This window comes from Coregonus lavaretus, assembly GCF_964263955.1.
Source record: "Coregonus lavaretus genome assembly, chromosome: 35".
Taxonomy (NCBI): domain Eukaryota; kingdom Metazoa; phylum Chordata; class Actinopteri; order Salmoniformes; family Salmonidae; genus Coregonus; species Coregonus lavaretus.
This window is the reverse complement of record NC_140022.1, coordinates 3067293-3090773: the sequence shown is the minus strand read 5'-3', so window position 1 is coordinate 3090773 and position 23481 is coordinate 3067293. Positions and strand designations below refer to the sequence as shown.

General features: G+C 44.5%; 1 protein-coding gene across 1 annotated transcript in view; it reads left to right on the top strand.

Annotated features, from left to right (window-relative positions):
- Positions 1-939: 939 nt before the first annotated feature.
- LOC311109479 (myc box-dependent-interacting protein 1-like) overlaps positions 940-23481 on the top strand; it is a gene marked incomplete at its 5' end in the record, with an annotated part of 37796 nt that continues 15254 nt past the window's right edge. Inside the window, 11 exons of the mRNA XM_084152395.1 lie at positions 940-1032; positions 14812-14892; positions 15247-15301; positions 15560-15654; positions 16200-16295; positions 17173-17280; positions 18930-19022; positions 19294-19379; positions 19564-19639; positions 19747-19802; positions 20100-20138. Of these exons, the coding sequence (XP_084008521.1) occupies positions 940-1032; positions 14812-14892; positions 15247-15301; positions 15560-15654; positions 16200-16295; positions 17173-17280; positions 18930-19022; positions 19294-19379; positions 19564-19639; positions 19747-19802; positions 20100-20138 (878 nt within the window). The remainder of the gene's footprint in view (positions 1033-14811; positions 14893-15246; positions 15302-15559; positions 15655-16199; positions 16296-17172; positions 17281-18929; positions 19023-19293; positions 19380-19563; positions 19640-19746; positions 19803-20099; positions 20139-23481) is intronic.

The window sequence follows — 23481 nt, the reverse complement described above, 5'->3', positions numbered from 1 at the left end:
TAAATCCCAACTTTGTAACTATCTTTACTGTAGATATGGACCCAAAGAACAACTTTAAAGGCTGAAGCCATAAAAGTTCTATGAAGGCGTCATAAAGCCATTAACGTTGTTGTTTCTTAAGTCTTGGCACAGCTGTCTCTTACTGCCATCTACTGCCAGACAATGATACTGCACGAGAGTGATTGAGAATTCCACGTGATACTAAGCTTCTATGATCTCCATTTAACTACACTGCATTGGTGATCCCATTCAAACCAAGATGCAGAATACACATTTATGATAGGGATGACATTTTGTGGCCACAATGACATGTAACAAAATGTAGCCTACATATTGCCTACTTTCTCTCAGATTATATAACTGTTTTAAGTCATAGATGGTAGACTGTTAAAAAATACTTCATATGATTCAATTAAATTATAAAGGAGAAGTCTATTCGCAGCAGCAACTCCCACACACCAGTTGCAGCCATAACATTTGGCAAGTCGGCTAATAATAACAGTGTTAACTGTACCTTTAAGAGGCTGGACGAGCAGAGGGGAAACTTAATCGCTCCATAACGGGCCAAAGGCTCATCAATTGACGGACGAGCAAGAGGTGCGATTTTCGGATCCTTGCTGCTCAACTCGCTTCTTGGAGCGTCAATTGCGAAAAAGTTAGACTTTTTTCTTTGTTTTTACACGTGGGTCTATGTTTTTCAACTACCTGAGTTGATTAGATTACGTGTTGCACCTTTAAGAAGCAGTCATCCGGATTACAAATACGCGCTATCCACACCGTTCTCAAGAGGGTTTCTACTCAGCGCCGAATCCTGGGGAGTCCCTCGCAGTTCGCCCATACCCTCCCTCCTGTTCGACAAGTTCTGTCCCTTACTTTCCCCACACCAGTTTACATCGCATATCTGTTTATTGGGGATTAGGAGCAGTAAAGAACGGTAAAATGGCTGAGGAGCAGGGAAAAACGGGGAAAGGGATCAACACTGGGAAATTGGCCACCAACATGCAGAAAAGACTTAGCAGAGCGCAAGAAAAGGTAAGCAGGTAGACTGAGACTGAACTGTTACCCACTTTTACACTACGGGTTTTTCCATTGAAACCGCACAGAGTGCATTCAACTGGGTACTGTGGCTGTCCAGTTATACACCCAGCTTTCCATCTAAATGTCAAGCCCGCTCCGCTATTTCTATTTGCGTTCTCGGTCTCATTTGTGAATCCAACCCGTTAGTTTTGACAGGCAACAGGGGGTTGGGTTATTGCAGGAAGAGCCGAAGGCCCTGACAAATTAAATTGCAACCACACATGCTTGTTCTAATCGGCTGTCTTTGTTCTGTCCAAATAATTACTTTGTTACATTGTACACTGTTACAGGAGGATGTTACAATGTTGACTAGCTATCTTGCGCTAGCAGCAAGGTGTAGGCTACTGCTACAATTGCTGTTTTATTTGAGCCCACTCTTGTTTGTAAACTTTTACTTGTCTCATCCTGGAAATGTCCTCACTAAGTGCACTTTGAAATTGTGAGCACGATTATTAGTTAAATGAGTAATTATATGATAGTGTCAGAATAAAATTTCAACGAGACCTTTTCTGCTTTCAAAGGCCTAATTTCTCCCAAGTGAAGCAGGCAGGAAATGTTGTCTAGTCGATTGACTCTTTGCCTAAGCCCTAGGGCATTAACGACCATAACAACACCAGACTCAGGCATACAACAGGAAGCTCAGTCAACTGCAAGGGGAAAATAAACCACGGAGACAGACCCAGCCTCCTCGTCTTCTCTTCAGCTCTAGTTTACCACAGTGGGACACCTCGGTTTCCGATGTAGTACAGGCTTGTCTACAAAAGCCACATGGCCACTTCTTGTCATGTCTTCATTATAGGGAATGGTACACCCACTCCTGTCTATTTGGCTTGGAGGGACAGCCTATGGATAGATGCTTGGCCCCTAGGATGAGGAGGTGGAACATGGGAGAGGGATGGGAGAGGGGGAGCGATAGCCACAGAATTATCTGGAAAAAGACTGCCAAGTCACACTTAGCCTTTCTTCAGTGTGTGTTTGTCCGTCTGAGTGTGTATACAGACGTATGTGTGTGTGAGTTTGAGAGCGATAGTGCTTGCCAACCCTCCTGGTTTGACCTTTGACCTGGAGTCTTCTGGCATTAACCGTCATCCCCAAGTGAGCAGTAGAGCTATTTCAGGAGATTAAATTAATGCCTGAGTAAAATCAATAACTTGAACCGTAAACAAAAAAGTTCAAGGAGTTTTATTATAGGGATTGAGTTCTCCTGGAATGAGCTCGGTCTGAGTTGATGCTTCTCAAGAGGGGAAGCAACATTTGAGTAGCTTCCTTGTCACCCTCATCTGAAAAACATTCCTCCGCTTCTGTTTCTGTCACCATCCTCATCACCGTCTCACTCACCTTCATCAACAACATAGCCCCTATTCCTGTGTTAACATACTTTCAATCTCATCCATCACTCGGCTATTGGAGTGAGAAAGCCAGAAATGTCCCTCACCCTGCATTAACTCCAACACAGCTGTACAGCTCTCACAGGTTATGACAGAATGCTGCAGTTCTAACTATGCTGTAACTATAGTCACCCTTCCTTGTGAATCTGGAAGCTTCATCACAGACACATTTCCTGAGTGATATGCAACAGAGTGATATACCACCCATCAACAGTCGGATTGCTTTGAGACGGGAAGGTCAGTGTCTCCTCTTCCCTATAGACCCCAAGCCAGGTGGAGGAGAGTTTCTGCTGGCCCCTAACTCACCCTCCTTCTCTCTTCATCTTGCGACCCCTCACCCCCTTCACCCCCTCACCCTGCCACCAGCTGTCTTCTCTGACCAGTAACTCTGTCTGCATGGCTGGAGGCTGGTGGGTGGTGGTCACATTTAGATTCCACTTTGTAGTTTTGTCTCTTGTTAGACTGGCTAGCTATTGGCTAACCCCTCCCTAGTGACTGACCTAGAGTTTCACCAGTAGACGGAGCGGAGGAATCTAGAGGACGCTGTCACTGGGTGCCCATCGTGGTTGTCATAGTGATGTCATGCCAGCCTGTGCCCTCTGAGGGCAGACAGAATGAGCAGCCCAATGATGAACCATGCAGTAAAGCATGATGGGAGAATTTATCCTGGGGAATCCGGATGCGTCTGATTGGTCATGGGGGTGTGCTAGTGGTTGTGGTGCTCTTTTGAAACCTGACAGCCGCCCCTGTCTCGTTCAGAAGTCCAACCCCCCCCCGCACCTCGAATACACTGACCTCTGCACCTCTGCCACCCCAGTTATGACCCTATGCTATTCACGTGGTGACAAAACCTCCCAGACCTCCAGAGACCAGACCCCACCCTCCTGTCCCTGAGGCTCAAAGCCTGCCCCCCTCCCTCCTTCCACCCCAGCTCCGCCTGCACACCTGTCTATGCCCAGAATACCTCTCTGCTGGACTGGGGGGGTATCTATGAATAGCAATAGCCCACAAGGCCTCCATCTTCTGTCTAATACCCTTGTGTGTGTGTGTGTGTGTGTGTGTGTGTGTGAGTTTTTTGGGGGAGTGTGGGTGGGTGGTGGTTGGCACTAGCATCCCAGTCAGGCCTGAGGGGGTATTTTGGGGGTTGAAATGGAACACCGGTCAGCGGCAGCAGGTGGCATGGCTCAGGCCTCTGTCAACCCCTAGTAGAGCAGACAGAACGGAACACATCTTTACACACACGATACACTTCTGCAGCACACACACACACACACAGTAAACCTGTTTGGCTCCTGCTAAATCTCTCTGTTAAGACCCAGAGAGGGGCCTAATGGAGCCCGTGTGTGTGTGTGTGTGTGTGTGTGTGTGTGTGTGTGTGTGTGTGTCTGGCACTGGAGCGGAGATTCCCTCTCCATGGATTCCTCTCTACTGGGTAAGGAGTGTGATTTATTAGAGCTGGGGGGGGGGATAAGTAACGGAACACACAGAAAAAGATATCACACACAGTCACATACTCTCTCTCTCTCTCTCACACACAGTAAACCTGTTTGGCTCCTGGTAAATCTCTCTTAAGACCCAGAGAGGGGCCTAATGGAGCCTGTGTGTGGTGGGGGGGGGCTGTTACACACTGACCTAGGGACTAAAAGGTCAACCTTCGGTCAGTGACGTGAAGTGAACTGATTGATTCAGGACAGGTACAGTAATACATTCTATACAGTTTGGCCTGTCAACAACTCCTGTTGTGAATACCACACGGACAGATATAGAGGCTATAGAGTTCAACCTTACGTATTATGGAACGGCGTGCAGACAAGTGACTTTGGATGACTCTTGGAGTGCTTGGTTCATAACCTGATTCAGGCTTGGTCAAATCAGTCCACAACAAGGATAAATGACTTTCTTGTTGATCTTCTGTTAGTCAGAACATCACCTCAGGGTGCTTGGTTGAAACGTGGCGAGAAGAATGTGCTGATCAGTACTTGAGGTGTTGTCTGGAGGGAGAATATCACTGGAAATAGTAATACCATTGCTTTAGGACCTTTTAGTTTCAACTTTGCCACAGCAGGTGCTGCAGACAGTCTAGAAGGGATAAGAATAGCCCTCGGGACTTCCCCATCCTCTTAATGTATGTAACTTCTGACGACAGAAGTAGTGACTCGCTCACAATGTTGAATGACACCCGAACTCACGACAACTATGAGCTGAGAGTCTGTGACAAAATGTACTCCTGAAATGTACTCCCGGGGACTCATGATCTGTACAGCTTACAGTAAGGCCACATGCCTGGGGTGTTTAATCACCGCCGGAGTTCTTCCAAGTCCTTGGCAATCTACTACTGTACACCCCCCCCGCCTCCTACTCTCCTCTCTCCTCTCTCCTCCCTCCCCCTGACTACTTCTTCTTCTCCTCTCCTCCCTCCCTTTCTCAGACTGCTGCTGGCCTTGCCTTGCTTTAAAGGGATTGTTCACTTCTTTTTTTATTTTACATTATTTTCAACATACCTAGACACCCTAACTATAAAAAAATGTTTTGCATGTTTTTAGCATTTGGAGAATGCAGCAGTTCTAGTGGAAATTGATTGTATCAGCGGTGCAGGCAACAAAAAAAAAAGAGTGAACTATCCCTTTAAGACTCAAGTCCTCCTTATGGTGCGGGTCATGTATAGAGTTTCTGAGTGCCCCTTCCTGCCCCCCCACCCGCCGCACCCACCCATTAGACATTCCACCAGAAGGCTGTAACTTCTGACCTCAGAGGCATGGTGTTAGAGAGCATAGCAGTGGGCCAAGGGGACAACTTTACAGTAGTTTTCATGTGCTAATGATGGGGGATGATGATGCTGTATCTGGGCTGTATAAAGGTATCACAGAATCCATGAGGTCAAACAAACCATTTGGTAGTTATCTGGTTGTGTTGATGGTATTGGTTCAGGCTAATCTCAGTCGCAGAAGATAAGACGTCTGTCTGTACCACTACAGTAGACACCACAGTAAACCAGCCCACAAGGCTGTTTCTCACTGTAAGAAGCACCACTGTCATTCATTCTGTGGTGCAGGAAGTGCCACTGTTGCTTATTGTGTCCTAGACTAAAGGAAAGCCCTGTGCCATCAGGAAGTGACACTGTCTCTGGCCTTAGCCTGGGTCCTTTTCATTTTCTGGCACCTGCGTTGTTGCCCCCTACTCCTCTGTTGTTCACAGATCTGAGAGGATTGGACAGGCTAAATCAAAATGGCGGAGGCTACAACATAGCCTTTTGGAGAACCAGACAACGGCATTGACACACAGTGATTGATTATACCTACCCAGTCTTTTCAGATCTGTCGACACTGTCCCAGTCTTCTTCAGTGATAAAGCCAAAGTGTCAGGGTAGGGGTAGTGTTCAGTAGGGCACACTGTAGCAAAAACGCAACAAGTGTTTCCTATTGGACAAGTTCAGATAGTACCTTGATGTTTCAAAACGTTTTTAATTTTTCCTATTTTGTGCCTACTGGACACAACCAGGCTCTACTGCAAGAGGCTAGAGAGTGAAATGGAACCTGGTCCATAACTGTGATGTCCAGGAAGTGGTGATCATCCCAGTGGTGTAGGTGAAGGGAAGTCCCCTGGTCCCGTGTGGGCCAGTCCAGTCCTGGGCTAGGATTAGGCAGCCAGGTGGCTGGGGTTAGTTATAGCCGTGTGGTGGGAGGAGTCAACTGACCAGATTAGCTGGTGACCTTGGCAACATCTTCTGTTGACACAATGACGAGCCAAAGAGCTCGCTCTGAAGCTCTCTCAGGTCCACAACAATGTCACTCCTCTCTCTCTCTCGCTCTCGCTCTCTCTTTCTCTCTCTCTCTGTCTGTGTTTCTCTCTGTCTCTCTCTCTCTTTCAAATTCAAAGGGGTTTATTCTCATGGGAAACATGTTTATCTTGCCAAAGCAGGTAAACAAAAGTAAGAATGCAAAACATCAACAAAAACTATTAGAATTGAACAGTAAATACTGCACTCAAAAAGGTTTCAAAAAGATAAAGACATTTCAAGTGTTATATTATCAGCTGTGTCTCTCTCTCTCAATTCAATTCAATTCAAATTGCTTTATTGGCATGATGTAACAATGTACATGTTGCCAAAGCATACTTTGGAACTTAAGTGATTCATTTACAATATTAACATAATTAAAACAGGACGGGTAGCCTATTCTCATCAGAGAGGTCTTTGAAACCTTGAATAAGAGTTTCAAATTTAGGGAAGTGTAACTCTAATTGTTTTATATTGCAGCTTTGTCTCGGGTTCTGCTGTGGTGCAGTGGTTGCACAGCCTTTCCTGGACAGCAGTGGTCACCAACCTTTTCTGAGTCAAGATCACTTTCTGAGTCAAAATGCAAGCCAAGATGTCCCACTCAAAAAAGAAAGAAAAACATGACTTAAAAAACACAAGCCTATGCAACATTAACCAATTAAAAACAGTTCTGTAGCAATGAGGTTTGTGCAGGAGGCTATAGGCCCAATACATTATCACTGCATATTGGCTACGCTTGAATTGCCCTGCCAATGTTGTTATTCTCACACCATTTAGAAATTATATTTTAAAAATGTAGGTATTTGAGCACACTGGTAATAGGTCATTTGTTGTATTACTTGTGAGTCACAGCTGAGTGAGCGTAATAATTAGCTTTTTATTTGACTGGACTGATGTGATGGCCTGCATCTGGTCAGTCTGAGGGGAGGGAGGGAGCAGCGGTGAGGCTGCCTCTCACCTGACTCACCGTCCCTCCTCTCTCCCTCCCTCCGCTGAGAAAAGGGGACACAGTCTTCCAGCTGATGGCGAAACTTATGTTGCATTATGGTACGTTTCGACCAGAAGCGCTGCCTCCGCTTGACAACTCTTTGCGCCAAAAGATTGGCCGCTTCGTGGGCGTAGGCGTGAACTTATTAAAGGAAGTAAGTAAACTACAGCAGGCCACTGTGTGTAGGCTAATGAGCTGCTTGGATTTATGTTAGCAAATGTTGTATACGACACTACAGTTGAAGGTCACACACGATGTAGGCTACAAACTTATTACAACTGTAGCAGGCCAATCCTTCTGCTGGAGGAATGCTGGGTGTGCAGGATTCTGTTCCAGCCCAGCACTAACACACCAGATTCAAGATTAACTAGTGTCAATGTTTATTCATCACAGATCACAATTCTGCAATAAAAAGGTGTGAAGGGGATATGTCTCTAATTTGTCTGTGTTGCTTTCTCAAATTAACATTACCTTTTTGTTAGGGCCTCCTGTAGCTCAGTTGGTAGAGCATGGCGCTTGCAACGCCAGGGTTGTGGGTTCGATTCTCACGGGGGGCCAGTAAGATAAGAGCGTCTGCTATATGACTAAATATGTAAAATGTTGTCCAGTTGTGAGCTCTCCTATCGGTTTTATTTGATTGTCACTCTGTCTCAGGATATCAGCCATGTCAACCCATTTTGCAGCTTATCATAATGACTTGCATCACCAATGCAGCCAGAAGCCTATAGAATGATGTCATTACTAGCCTAATGAGCATGTGCAATCACTGTGCCCCTTGTCATTATACATCTGAAGCAGAGAATAGCTAAACTAACACATCATTTACATATTGATGAGCTAGCTATATGTTCTCAATTTAAAATGATACCAGTAGATCATGTATATGAGGCTAACTATAAACCAGAATTTCTACATTATTTTTCTGACATGAAATTGTTTAGTTCAATTCCAACCCTTGTATTCTAGGTACTGTACATGAAAATAAGGCGCTGACAATTTGTAGGCTCATTTAAAAAAGTCAAAAAGGAAAATAGTGTGGCGTGGGGAGCGTTGTAATTCTACCTCGTTTATTTTCTGAGAATGATTTTAGAATACAGCGACAAAATCAGAAGGTCAATGGCATGGAGGAGGATTGCAGAGATGTTGATGGTGGGTAAAGAGAGATTTGCACAACAATGTTTGGAAGTCAAAGCCACAATTTCCTTTACCCAAAGTACCCATTCGTGTCTATGTAGGCCTATGTATTTTACAGGAAGTGAGCTATAATCATCAATGCCATGACACCAGTATAATGAAAGCGCCATAAACTATACTATACTATACTATACTATACTCATAATGTTAAGATGCCATAATCCAATGGTAGCATATTACATAGGAAATTCATTCTTAAAGGCGCTGCGTGGTCAATCCAACGTCTGCATTGGCCGTGCAGCATTTACGGTGATACGGCCTCTGCAGAAGTCTGGGCATTTATACTTCTTGCGTTTCGCCGAGCAGTGCAGAGAAGTTGTCAAGGAAGTCAGTTTGTGTTTATATAGGACCTCCCACCCCCACCTACCGTCAACCAATCATGTCAATGCGGAGCTATATGGTGTCCTCCGCGTTGTTACAAAATTTGAGAGGCGCACGCCGATGCGGTACCGAGCTCAATTTGGCCTCTGCGTGCCTTCCGGAGGCACCGCAATTGCGTCACACAATCCATACAGCGCCTCGCCTCCGACCACATTTTCGGATCAAGAATAAATTGGCTCTTAGGTTATCAGCGATGATTGGCTTTCCTCCATCTTATTTTGGTTGTGCTTGCCCGGAAATAATGACAGGCAGAACTATGTTTCATGAAGGGAAGACTTTCAAGCAAACATCTGCTCCTCACCTGATTGGTCAACGGCAGCGGCGGCCACGTGCAATTTGCATAAAGTAGAGCAGAGCTTCACTTTTTCTATCGCTCCTCTAGCAGGGTTCGCACCGCTCACCTTCCCACAATCCACTGCGCAGTGTTCCGCGTGCTCCCGTTGAAAATGAATGGGGGCGGAACTTCGTCTGGCGAATTCGGAAGTGGTGGAAACACAATGCCTCATGCACCAATTCATATTACTCCTACGGCCAGAGAAAGTGAAATATTCCTTGATTATTAAAAAAGACAAGCCGCAAATAATAACAATGCAAGCTTATTGAAACGCGCATTTTATGGCTTATAAACATGTTGAACAAAGTCTTGACAGTCCTGAATAACAACTTAAACATGAATTTACTCATAAAAACAGCAGCTCTTTGCTGTATTCGTTGAGTCTCTCGCTAGTCATGGTTTTAAAAGTTTAGAAATCTCACATTATCAACTTTGAGCATTCAAGGCTTCTTTTTTTCAGTCTAGGCACAAGGAAACTGTGCAGACACAATGATCTGAGCTATCTGATTGGCCAGCCAGCGGTAGGCCTATAGGTGCACTTGATTTGCTCTCTGGGCCTGCCGGGTAGGCGGAGTTCTACCTTCAGACACATGAAATGGTTAAAAATGGGAACACTTTGCCTTCCAGGCGCTAGGGCTGCTGAATGAAGTGCACCTACCGTCAACAGCACGAAACTAATACAAAAAATAGGACGCAAGGCTTTATCGTTGGGTTTTTTACAGAAATGTTTGGTGATTGACTAGGAATGGTTGGTGACCACTGCTCTACAGGGAGCCAGGTTTCCCTGTCTACCCTCCTCAGTGGCAAGGCTGTGCTCACTGAGCCTGTTCTTTGTCAAGGTTTTTCTAAGGTTTTGATCAGTAACCATGGTCAAATAGTTAGCCATGGTGTACTGTCGATTTAGGCCCATATAGCACTGCATTTTGCTTTGTGCTTGTGTTTCCCAATAGGTAATGTAGTTTTGTTTTGACTGTTGTAATTTGGTTTCTTCTGATTGATTGGATGTTCTGGTCCTGAGGCTTTATTCAGTGTGTTAGTAGAACAGGTTTGTGAGCTCAGCCCCAGGTCCAGCTGGATGAGGGGACCTTCTCTCTCTCTCTCTTCCTTTACCTTGCATCTTTTCCTCTATTTCCTTTCGCTGCCCTCTAACCTCTACAGTTGTACATCCATCTCCCCTAGTCATAAGCCCTTCATTGCCCTATCGCTCCCTCATAAGCTCTTCATTGCCCTATCGCTCCCTCATAAGCCCTTCATTGCCCTATCGCTCCCTCATAAGCTCTTCATTGCCCTATCGCTCCCTCATAAGCTCTTCATTGCCCTATCGCTCCCTCCTAAGCTCTTCATTGCCTTATCGCTCCCTCCTAAGCTCTTCATTGCCCTATCGCTCCCTCCTAAGCTCTTCATTGCCTTATCGCTCCCTCCTAAGCTCTTCATTGCCCTATCGCTCCCTCCTAAGCTCTTCATTGCCTTATCGCTCCCTCCTAAGCTCTTCATTGCCCTATCGCTCCCTCCTAAGCTCTTCATTGCCCTATCGCTCCCTCCTTTTCGCTTCAATGTAAGGCTTATTTTCCTATTCTTCTCCTCTTCCCCCCTCTTCCTTCTATTAATGATGAAAGCTCTTCTAAAAGCTGACATCTGCTGTTTTTTGTTTTCTATTGTTTTAATGAGTCAGAGGTTATAATGTTAAAGAATACAGAAGTGAAACTTACGTTTTCAGTTTCCCCAGACTCCTGGGCTTAAAAACACTTTCAATGGAGATTTTCCCTTGAATGCTTTTTAGTCCAGGACTAGGCTCAATCTGGATTTGGGACACTGACCCTGAACAGAAGACACTGAAATCAGTTTTTCAAATCCGTTTTGGAATACTGACTGTCCAAACGGCAAGTGACCAAATCAGATTTGTGTGTGTTCAGACAGCAGTCATTTGCTGACATGGCTATGCTAGTTGTCATAGTAACGATTGGGTGTGGTGTAGGCTGATTTGGTGGTGGTGCTCGTGCTTCCTATCACCCAGAAGTTATGTAGCAAACTAAGGTGACAACAATGCCTGCCATGGACGTTTCCCAGTTGCTGTGAATGTTCAAAGTCATAGTCTAAGAACCCTTTTAAAGCCTCAAAGGATACGATGAACCAACTTTCAAAACGAGTCCTTTTTGACTAGCCACAGCAGTCATCTAGCTAGCTTTCTAGCACATTCACTAATTTGTCTGCTAGTTAGCTACCACGTCATGTTCTTGTCAAACTGTCAACAGAGTAGCGAGCAAGCAACAAGATATGCCAAATAAATCTAAAAACCACTTGAGGGCAAATAAATCTGATTTTCACCGTTCAAGACACAACACGCATGGCCAGAAATCTGATTTGTAGCTGAATTCAAACCACATACGAAGTTAGTTTAAAAAGTGGTTTGAAATGTGGCTTGAAATATCCGATTCCATGTGGGTTTTGGCTGTTCAGACTGCAGGAAAACTAAGATTCAAATCAAATATGCAAAAAAATAGGATATGAGTAACTTCAAACTGCCAATGTGAACTAGACTACAGTAACCCCATCCCCAAAAATGTTTTCCTGTGAGACGAACAATTACGTTGCACAAGCCCTGTTTTGAAACCTAAATGTGCTTTATGAGGGTAGTTTACAATATTTTGTGTCGTTTAGAAGTCAGAGTTGAACAGGTTAACACTTCAAAGTTCCCCATGTTGAACTAGGAGATGGACACACAGAGCCTTTGGTGTGCTTGTCAGCTGGTCTCTGCCAGAGACAGCGGAGACACATGGCTTTGACAGCCTGTATAAAAATAGCCAAGTGTATTACCAGTTATATATCGTTCTTCCAAATCAATTGGAAAGATATCATTAATGTTTGTAGGTCAGTAGACTGATAATAGATGTTTTATTATACATTTTTAAGCAGGGCGTCGCCATTGAGACCAGGGTCTCTCTCTCTCTTTCTCTCACTCGGTATTTCAATTTAAGGGCTTTATTGCCAAAGCAAGTGAAATAGATAATAAACAAAAGTGAAATAAACAATAAAAAAATGTACAGTAAACATTACACACTTCAAAAGAATAAAGATGTTTAAATGTCATTATGTCTATATACAGTCTTATAATGATGTACAAAAGGGAAAATAAATCAACATAAATATGGGTTGTATTTACAATGGTTTGTTCTTCACTGGTTGCCTTTTTCTTGTGGCAACAGGTCACAAATCTTGCTTCTGTGATGGCACACTGTGGTATTTCACCCAATCGATATGGGAGTTTATCAAAATTGTGTTTGTTTTCTAATTCTTTGTGGGTCTGTGTAATCTGAGGGAAATATGTGTCTCTAATATGGTCATACATTTGGCAGGAGGTTAGGAAGTGCAGCTCAGTTTCCACCTCATTTTGTTGGCGGTGTGCACATAGCCTGTCTTCCCTTGAGAGCCAAGTCTGCCTACGGCGGCCTCTCTCAATAGCAAGGCTATGCTCACTAAGTCTGTACATAGTCAAAGCTTTCCTTAAATGTGGGTCAGTCACAGTGGTCAGGTATTATGCCACTGTGTACAGTCGTGTTCAAAAGTTTTGAGAATGACACAAATACTAATTTTCACAAAGTCTGCTGCCTCAGTTTTGATGATGGCAATTTGCATACACTCCAGAATGTCATGAAGAGTGATCAGATGAATTGCAATTAATTGCAAAGTCCCTCTTTGCCATGAAAATTAACTTAATCCCCAAAAAACATTTCCACTGCATTTCAGCCCTGCCACAAAAGGACCAGCTGCCATCATGTCAGTGATTCTCTCGTTAACACAGGTGAGAGTGTTGACGAGGACAAGGCTGGAGATCACTCTGTCATGCTGATTGAGTTAGAATAACAGACTGGAAGCTTCAAAAGGAGGGCGGTGCTTGAAATCATTGTTCTTCCTCTGTTAACCATGGTTACCTGCAAGGAAACACGTGCCGTCATCATTGCTTTGCACAAAAAGGGCTTTACAGGCAAGGATATTGCTGATAGTAAGATTGCACCTAAATCAATCATTTATCGGATCATCAAGAACTTCAAGGAGAGAGGTTCAATTGTTGTGAAGAAGGCATCAAGGCGCCCAAGAAAGTCCAGCAAGTGCCAGGACCGTCTCCTAAATGGCAGCATGCAGGTGTGAGTGCATCTGCATGCACAGTGAGGCGAAGACTTTTGGAGGATGGCCTGGTGTCAAGAAGGGCAGCAAAGAAGCCACTTTTCTCCAGGAAAAACATCAGGGACAGACTGATATTCTGCAAAAAGTACAGGGATCACTCACAATTTTGCCTAAGAACACAGCCATGAATAAAGAATGGTACCAACACCTCCTCCAAGAGCAACTTCTCCCAACCATCTAAGAACAGTTTGGTGATGAACAATGCCTTTTCCAGCATGATGGAGCACCTTGCCATAAGGCAAAAGTGATAACTAAGTGGCTCGGGGAACAAAACATCTACATTTTGGGTCCATGGCCAGGAAACTCCCCAGACCTTAATTCCATTGAGAACTTGTGGTTGATCCTCAAGAGGCGGGTGGACAAACAAAACCCCACAAATTCTGACAAACTCCAAGCATTGATTATGCAAGAATGGGCTGCCATCAGTCAGGATGTGGCCTAGAAGTTAATTGACAGCATGCCAGGGCAGATTGCAGAGGTCTTGAAAAAGAAGGGTCAACACTGCAAATATTGACTCTTTGCATAAACTTAATGTAATTGTCAATAAAAGCCTTTGACACTTATGGAATGCTTGTAATTATACTTCAGTATACCATAGTAACATCTGACAAAAATATCTCATAACACTGAAGCAGCGAACTTTGTGAAGACCAATACTTGTGTCATTCTCAACTTTTGACCACAACTGTACTCTCTGTTTAGGGCCAAATAGCATTCTAGTTTGCTCTGTTTTTTTGTTAATTCTTTCCAATGTGTCCAGTAATTATTATATTTTAGTTTTCTCATGATTTGGTTGGGTCGAAATGTCTGTCTCTCTCACTGTCTGTCTGTATGTCTCTGTCTGTCTGTATGTCTTTCTCTGTCTCTGTTTCTCTCTCTCTCCCTTTCTCTCACCTCTGTTCTGTCAGACATTCACTCATTCACTCATTCTGTTTCTTGTTCTCCTTCTCACTACCCTCATGTCCCTCAATCTTTCCCTCTCCTCTGTCTCCTCTTGGTTGCCCAAGCATGTGTGTGACATTGTTCAGATCAATTAAGCTCAGCTTGCTCAGATCTGGGTTTTTAGAGTTTTCAAACCAAATCACCTGGGAAAAATCTCAAATTAACCCATGTAACGCGATGTGTGTGTGTGTGTCTGAACTAATTTGTGTAACACATTGTGATGCATTGTTAAACTTTCCATAAGCATGTACCACCCCCTTAAAATGTCTCATCTCATGATGAACCGGTCTACGGTTAAACTACACAACAACCATTTTGAGTCGGTTGAAAATGTGCTTTAAACACAGAGATACATACCGTATTACAAGCCTTACAACAAGACATTGTAAAGGCTCATACTTGCTTATAACAAGATATATAATATTAGGAAGCATTATACTTGGCAGCGGTAAGTAAAGTATTACTGTGTATTATTATTTACTGTGCTCTCCCAGGTCCTGTGCTCTCCCAGCTCATGTATTCACCCAGGGATGTTTTGTCTTTCTGTCAGGTCCTTCAGAAGCTGGGTAAAGCTGATGAGACCAGGGACACAGCGTTCGAGGAGGGCGTGGCTAACTTCAACAAGCAGATGGTGAGAGTCCTGCCTCTTCCAACCTTTTCTCCTCCCCCTCTCATTGAGATGGTGAACCCACTGTTGTTGCCCAATGTTCCCTCCCATCCCAACCTACACATGCGCGCGCACACACACAGACACACACACACACACACACACACACACACACACACACAGAGCCATGACTGACCTGAACCGTACTTGGCTGGTTAGGATATTTTATTTTCCCATTATTCTTTCCAGCATGATTCCAGTAACTATGGTGGATGTGTAACCAGGGCAGCACGGTACAGCTTGGCTCAGTTTGGTTCAGTAGTGTGAAAATGGCACCATGATCACAATCCCAGTCCAACCCATTGTTGTATTTTTCAGGCCGAGGGCACCAAACTGCAAAAAGACTTGAGGGCCTACCTGGCAGCAGTTAAAAGTAAGAAGCATGTCCGTCTGTGAGTGTGTTTGATCTGTTTGTACACTACGACTGTGTGGTGTGCAGCTGTCCTGTATCTTTATTATTAGGTATTACAGTCATATCTGTCAGTTTCTATCTTGTTTATTTTGGGAGCGACATAGTTGTAGTGTACACACACATTAATACACAAACCACTTCCGGCCCAGTTCCATTTCAGTTTTTGACCTTTTTGCCTGTCTGTCTGCCTGCCTGTCTGTCTGTCCCTGTGATCCTCAGCCATGCATGATGCATCCAAGCGTCTGCAGGACTGTCTGGCGGATATGTACGAGCCAGAGTGGTTTGGCAAGGAGGAGGTGGACGCCATCGCAGAGGTGAGAGAGACTAGCACGGTTGGTGTGGGTGTGTGTCTGATCTTTGTGAATTCAGGATGAAAGACTACCTGTTCCTCTGTGAAAGAGGTGTACAAAACTTCAGAGGTTGAATGAAATGTATAATTGAAGATGCAGAAAATAACATGAAACCTTGAGATCAATTCTATTGATAGTTTGAATACAAGACTCTAGTTTCCTCCTTCTATTTCATCACTGTCACATTCACTTCTTCTCCCTACAACACATACTCCTCTCTCTCTCCTCTCACTGCATGTCTCTTTCCCTCCATCCTTCTGTCTGTGAAGGAGATGATAGAGAAGGAGATGGACTATTGCATGGAGGTAAAGGACGGCTCATTCATGACTGTGTAGACTGGTGATGAATGAGGACTAGTGGGAATAGCTGTAACCGACACTATAGCTAGAAGAAATAGCACTGTAGTTTCAGACTAGCTATTAAACTGCACCGTTAGTGGAGCTGTTATTTGGGTTAGTGTGAGTGTGTGTGTGTGTTGTTGTGGTTTGACTCTGCTGTCTGTATTACAGGAGACAGACATCCTGTGGTCAGATTACCACGACAAGATTATGGACAATTCCATGATCGCCATGGATACCTATCTGGCCCAGTTCCCTGACATTAAGGTGTGTGTCACTGCAGTCAGGTGCTCAGTGTGGGGGTGTGTGTGTGTTTTGGCCCTTTTGTGAAAAATGAAGCTCCATAATAAGTGCAATATAAATAAATAATAACATTTTGATAGATTTTTCACACACACAACAGTAACAAACAGAACAGACTACACATCCTGGTACTGAAGGCTCTAACAGAACAGACTACACATCCTGGTACTGAGGGCTCTAACAGAACAGACTACACATCCTGGTACTGAGGGCTCTAACAGAACAGACTACACATCCTGGTACTGAGGGCTCTAACAGAACAGACTACACATCCTGGTACTGAGGGCTCTAACAGAACAGACTACACATCCTGGTACTGAGGGCTCTAACAGAACAGACTACACATCCTGGTACTGAGGGCTCTAACAGAACAGACTACACATCCTGGTACTGAGGGCTCCAACAGAACAGACTACACATCCTGGTACTGAGGTCTCTAACAGAACAGACTACACATCCTGGTACTGAGGGCTCTAACAGAACAGACTACACATCCTGGTACTGAGGGCTCTATTCAATCCGTATCGTGGAAGTTCAGCGTTACAGCGTGATTAAAATGTAAAGGCAATGTTCCCGCGTTAGCGGAGACTGCATTCACCGTAAACGCTGCACATGTCTGCTCAATAGGAAATCATCTTTACATTTCTAGCGTGCAATCTGTAACGCTTCAGCGATCCTGATTGGATAGAGCCCTGAAACAGCTCAATTCCCTGACCAGTTAGCGAGAGAATGCATCAATAAATACATTTAATGGATTTATTGATTTGATTTGGTTCTCAAGAAGCTGCAGCCTTCTATCCATCAGTGACTCTGTGGGTGTGTTTGTTTGGTGTCTGACCAGGCACGCATCGCTAAGCGGGACAGGAAGATGACCGACTACGACAGTGCGAGGCATCACTTTGGCTCCCTACAGAAGGGCAAGAAGCAGGACCAGGCCAAGATCGCCAAGGTAAGATGGCTGCCCGCTGCATCGTTTCCTGGGTACATTACTGTATCACACTACTGAGCCAAGCCAAGCCAGCTGTACTGGGAAGGCCTGGTTATGCATCCGCCATCATTTAATATAATTATATGATGCCATTTAGCAGACACTTTTATCCAAAGTAACATACTCATGCATGCCTACATTTTACGTACGGGTGGTCCCGGGAATCAAACTCACTATCCTGGCGTTGCAAGCGCCATGCTCTACCAACTACAGAGGACCATCATTTCTGGAACCTTCTTGGAAAGAACAGAACAATGTAAAGAGAAAATATCCAGGCCAGCACAGTTCAGTTCAGGTCGGCTCTAGAACTCAGGCATATGAGTGATGACTATGTAAAGGCCTTAACAAAGCTAACGCAAATACCCACATTATGATGTCACCAAGCAACATTCTGCATTGCAATTTTGGGGAGGCACATGTTGCTATGCATGTCACATTCTCCTGTGGGCTTAGGCTATACCAGTTGAAATAAGCAACCAATCAACCTACTGCAAAAAGAAAAGTCTAATTAAACTGTTTTTCGTGTGTTTGATTGGGTGTGAGTTAATGCACATTATGGAAATACTCTTGCCCTATTTCAAAACTGTCAATCAAAAGTGTTTTTGCTAATCCGCCTGTGAATGCTAACCTGCCTGTCTGAATGCTAACCTGCCTGTCTGAATGCTAACCTGCCTGTCTGAATGCTAACCTGCCTGTATGCTAACCTGCCTGTCTGAATGCTAACCTGCCTGTATGCTAATCTGCCTGTCTGAATGCTAATCTGCCTGTCTGAATGCTAACCTGCCTGTCTGAATGCTAACCTGCCTGTCTGAATGCTAATCTGCCTGTATGCTAACCTACCTGTCTGTATGCTAATCTGCCTGTCTGAATGCTAATCTGCCTGTATGCTAACCTACCTGTCTGTATGCTAATCTGCCTGTCTGAATGCTAATCTGCCTGTATGCTAACCGGCCTGTCTGAATGCTAACCTGCCTGTCTGAATGCTAACCGGCCTGTCTGAATGCTAACCTGCCTGTCTGAATGCTAATCTGCCTGTATGCTAACCTACCTGTCTGTATGCTAATCTGCCTGTCTGAATGCTAATCTGCCTGTATGCTAACCTACCTGTCTGTATGCTAATCTGCCTGTCTGAATGCTAATCTGCCTGTATGCTAACCTACCTGTCTGTATGCTAATCTGCCTGTCTGAATGCTAATCTGCCTGTATGCTAACCGGCCTGTCTGAATGCTAACCTGCCTGTCTGAATGCTAACCTGCCTGTCTGAATGCTAACCTGCCTGTCTGAATGCTAATCTGCCTGTATGCTAACCTACCTGTCTGTATGCTAATCTGCCTGTCTGAATGCTAATCTGCCTGTATGCTAACCTACCTGTCTGAATGCTAATCTACCTGTCTGAATGCTAATCTGCCTGTATGCTAACCGGCCTGTCTGAATGCTAACCTGCCTGTCTGAATGCTAACCGGCCTGTCTGAATGCTAACCGGCCTGTCTGAATGCTAACCGGCCTGTCTGAATGCTAACCTGCCTGTCAAACTATTTAAAGTATTTGTCTTGCTTCTCTCTCTCTCTCTTTCTCTCCCTTTCTCTCTGTCCGTCCATCTGCATGGCTAGCCGATGTCTCTTGTGGAGAAGGCTGCCCCAGGTTGGGCCCAGGGGATTCTGTCTGCTCATCAAATAGCTCAAACTAACCTGACCAGAAACCAGGTGACTGATGTCTAACCAACTCACCCTCTCGCCCCTGTCACGCTCCGCCCTGACCCCGCTGTGCCTTCTGCTGTCACTCACTTGTCATTCACCCATTCTGAGTTCTAATTCCTAATTCTACGTTCTATGCCACCATGCCCTAACATTCTGTCTGAATTCCATGTCATTCTTTAGTTTGATTGTAGATAATGTGCTTTCTTTTGAGTAACATATACTAACAAACATGGATTTATTGTTCAACCTCTGTGGATGTGTTAATGTGTATGTACAGGCAGAGGAGGAGTTGGGGAGAGCTCAGAAAGTATTTGAGGAGATCAACGTAGATCTGCAGGATGAGCTTCCACAGCTGTGGAACAGGTGACACTTGTCCAACCCTCTCACTACCAGGCTGACACAATCTCATTCCCTTTTATTTTTCTGAAGAGACACTTACAACCACTGTTGTTATCACTCTGTCTCTTACACACACACACACACACACAGTGTTGCCAGCCACCATGTTAACACATTCTCCCTCTATATCTATTCGATCCCTCTCTAGTCGTGTTGGCTTCTATGTTAACACATTCCAGAGTATGGCTGGATATCAGCAGAGGTTCCACAAAGACATGGGAAAGGTGAGAGGGAGAGCTGTGGCTACTTACCGTCAGCACATGGGACTGATTTGATAATGCATGTCTAGATTGATTGATTGATTGACTTCCTCCAATCGTTCCGTTTGCAGCTGAACCAGGACCTGAATGATGTCATGACCAAACTGGATGAGCAGAGGCTGGCCAAGTAAGTGAGACTTGTGACATATTACAAATGTTTTATGAATACCAGTGGAGTACTGTACATATGCTAGTGTTCACTATTGCGTACCTGTCCACTTTGCCCCACTGTTATACAGTATGTACCTGTAAAATATACCTCTGTGAACATGTGTACAGCTGTATGGTGCACCTTTTTAAGAACTTTATGGTAATTCTAGAGAAATGAGGTCCAATGCAATGCATACACATTCTACTGAGGAAGTGAAATGACTGGCTGAATATAGACTACTGTAGAGTAAATTACCCCACACCCCATTTACAGAAAGGCAGGTAAAGACTGGAAGCCTGGACCCAAGAAGAGGTAATGGACCCGACGGAGTGACCAGTGTGACAGTTTATATGTGCCTGTGTGTGTCTTTATGCATTGTGAAGTTAGATACTAACTGAGAATAAATGGCTTGTTGGAAACTACAACTCCCTACTACATCTCACAGTTCAGCATGATCTGGTTTATAAATGGCTTGTTGGAAACTACAACTCCCTACTACATCTCACAGTTCGGCATGATCTGGTTTATAAATGGCTTGTTGGAAACTACAACTCCCTACTACATCTCACAGTTCAGCATGATCTGGTTTATAAATGGCTTGTTGGAAACTACAACTCCCTACTACATCTCACAGTTCGGCATGATCTGGTTTATAAATGGCTTGTTGGAAACTACAACTCCCTACTACATCTCACAGTTCAGCATGATCTGGTTTATAAATGGCTTGTTGGAAACTACAACTCCCTACTACATCTCACAGTTCGGCATGATCTGATTTATCTCTAGAGAAACTGCAGTGCTATGTGCGCATTGAACTCACAGAAAAAATAAACGAACAAAATGGAATTCAAATAATTGAACTGAAGTTGGTCATTTCGGTTATTTGCTCAGCACTAGTCTCTCTGCATGGTGCAGTTAGATACTGAGTGTGAATAAAGGATCAGGGGGCTCAACACGGGATATATATATATATATATATATATAGTGCATTCGGAAAGTATTCAGACCCCTTGACTTTTTCCACATTTTGTTATGTTACAGCCTTATTCTATAATTATTAAATTGTTTTTTCCCCTCAATCTACACACAGTACCCCATAATGACAAAGCGAAAGCTATTTTCAGGTCTCTCCAGAGATGTTCGATCAGCTTCAAGTCCGGGCTCTGACTGGGCCACTCAAGGACATTCAGAGACTTGTCCGGAAGCCACTCCTGCGTTGTCTTGGTTGTGTGCTTAGGGTTGTTGTCCTTTGTCCCAGTCTGAGGTCCTGAGTACTCTGGAGCAGGTTTTCATCAAGGATCTCTCTGTACTTTGCTCCGTTCATCTTTCCCTCGATCCTGACTAGTCTCCCAGTCCCTGCCGCTGAAAAACATCCCCACAGCATGATGCTGCCACCACCATGCGTCACCGTAGGGATGGTGCCAGGTTTCCTCCAGACGTGACGCTTGGCATTCAGGCCAAAGAGTTCAATCTTATTCGTCAGACCAGAGAATCTTGTTTCTCATGGTCTGAGAGTCCTTTAGGTGCCTTTTGGCAAACTCCAAACGGGCTGTTATGTGCCTTTTTACTGAGGAGTTGCTTCCATCTGGCCACTACCATTAAGGCCTGATTGGTGGAGTGATGCAGAGATGGTTGTCCTTCTGGAAGGTTCTTCCATTTCCACAGAGGAACTCTGGAGCTGTCAGTGACCATCGGGCTCTTGGTCACCTCCCTGACCAAGGCCCTTCTCCCGATTGCTCAATTTGGCTGGGCGGCCAGCTCTAGGAAGAGTCTTGGTGGTTCCAAACTTCTTCCATTTAAGGATGATGGAGGCCACTGTGTTCTTGGGGACTTTCAATGCTGCAGAACTGTTTTGGTACCCTTCCCCAGATCTGTGTCTCGATACAATTCTGTCTCGGAACTCTACGGACAATTCCTTCGACCTCATGGCTTGGTTTTTGCTCTGACATGCACTGTCAACCGTGGGACCTTTTTATATAGACAGGTGTGTGCCTTTCCAAATCATGTCCAATCAATTGAATTTACCACAGGTGGACTACAATCAAGTTGTAGAAACATCAAGGATGATCAATGGAAACAGGATGCACTTGAGCTCAATTTCGAGTCTCATAGCGAAGGGTCTGAATACTTATGTAAATAAGGTATTTCTGTTTTTTATTTATGGGGTATTGTGTGTAGATTGATGAAGAAAACAATTTAATCAATTTTACAATAAGGCTGTAACGTGACAAAATGTGGAAAAAGTCAACGGGCCTGAATACTTTCCAAATGCACTGTACGGATCTTTAGTTTGTCCAAGTGAACTGGCATCTGTTAAGTAGTGCATGGAGTTGTGCTGTGTGCTTGGATATTCATGGGTGTTCCTCTAGTTCTGTCTGAGTGTGCCTGTGTTTCAGTCCTTTGCGTGACAGCAGTTTGAGGAAGCCATGTGTTGTGAGCTGGTGTTGCTTGCCGCAGCAACAGCAAAGTCCCCTAATAGTTTTTGCTCTGAGCTGTGTACTTGCGGAGTACTACGCACGGTCTCATTATATGATAATGATAAAGGATGGTCTGGTTTATGCTCATTCTCCGTGCTAAAAATGGGGCCCAACATGGACAATTGAATATACCTATCTCAGCTTCCCTGCTGCCATCTTGAGGTCTTGGTGGATGGTGCAGTCCGTTGACTATACACATGCACCTAGGTTGTGTTCAGTAGGGCACACCGTAACAAAATGAACCAACATCTGTGTTCTTATCGGACAAGTTCAATGGTAGTACCTCCACATTTCACTCTTTCAAAATGTTCTCTCTCATGCACACCAGTTGACCCTGTTCTGTGTTTCCATGGCGATACAGGGGGACAGTGTGTGCAACAAAAAAAAAAAGAATTGGGGCAGCCGCCAACAGATACAGTCAGACCTTCACCACCGTGGATGGCTACCTTCACCACCGTGGATGACTGAAACTGATAAGCTGCTACATCTTTGCCCGTTGTACTATCGTCTTAGTGAATAGCGTGCCCGTTGTACTATCGTCTTAGTGAATAGCGTGCCCGTTGTACTATCGTCTTAGTGAATAGCGTGCCCGTTGTACTATCGTCTTAGTGAATAGCGTGCACGTTGTACTATCGTCTTAGTGAATAGCGTGCCCGTTGTACTATCGTCTTAGTGAATAGCGTGCCCGTTGCTCGAACACAACTGAGGTCATTGTCCCTCTCTCTCTCTCCTCCTCTTCCCCCTCTACTTTTCTCATACTTTCCCTCTTTATTTTCTACTTTCTCCCCCTCCTCCCTTCCTAGAAAAACAAATACAGTAAAACGTTCTCCCTCTGCTGAACACAACCAGGGCATCTTCATCATGGTATGACACGGGAGTCAGTTAGTAATTCTCTCTCTGCTGAACACAACCAGGGCATCTTCATCATGGTATGACACGGGAGTCAGTTAGTAATTCTCTCTCTGCTGAACACAACCAGGGCATCTTCATCATGGTATGGCACGGGAGTCAGTTAGTAATTCTCTCTCTGCTGAACACAACCAGGGCATCTTCATCATGGTATGACACGGGAGTCAGTTAGTAATTCTCTCTCTGCTGAACACAACCAGGGCATCTTCATCAAGGTATGACACGGGAGTCAGTTAGTAATTCTCTCTCTGCTGAACACAACCAGGGCA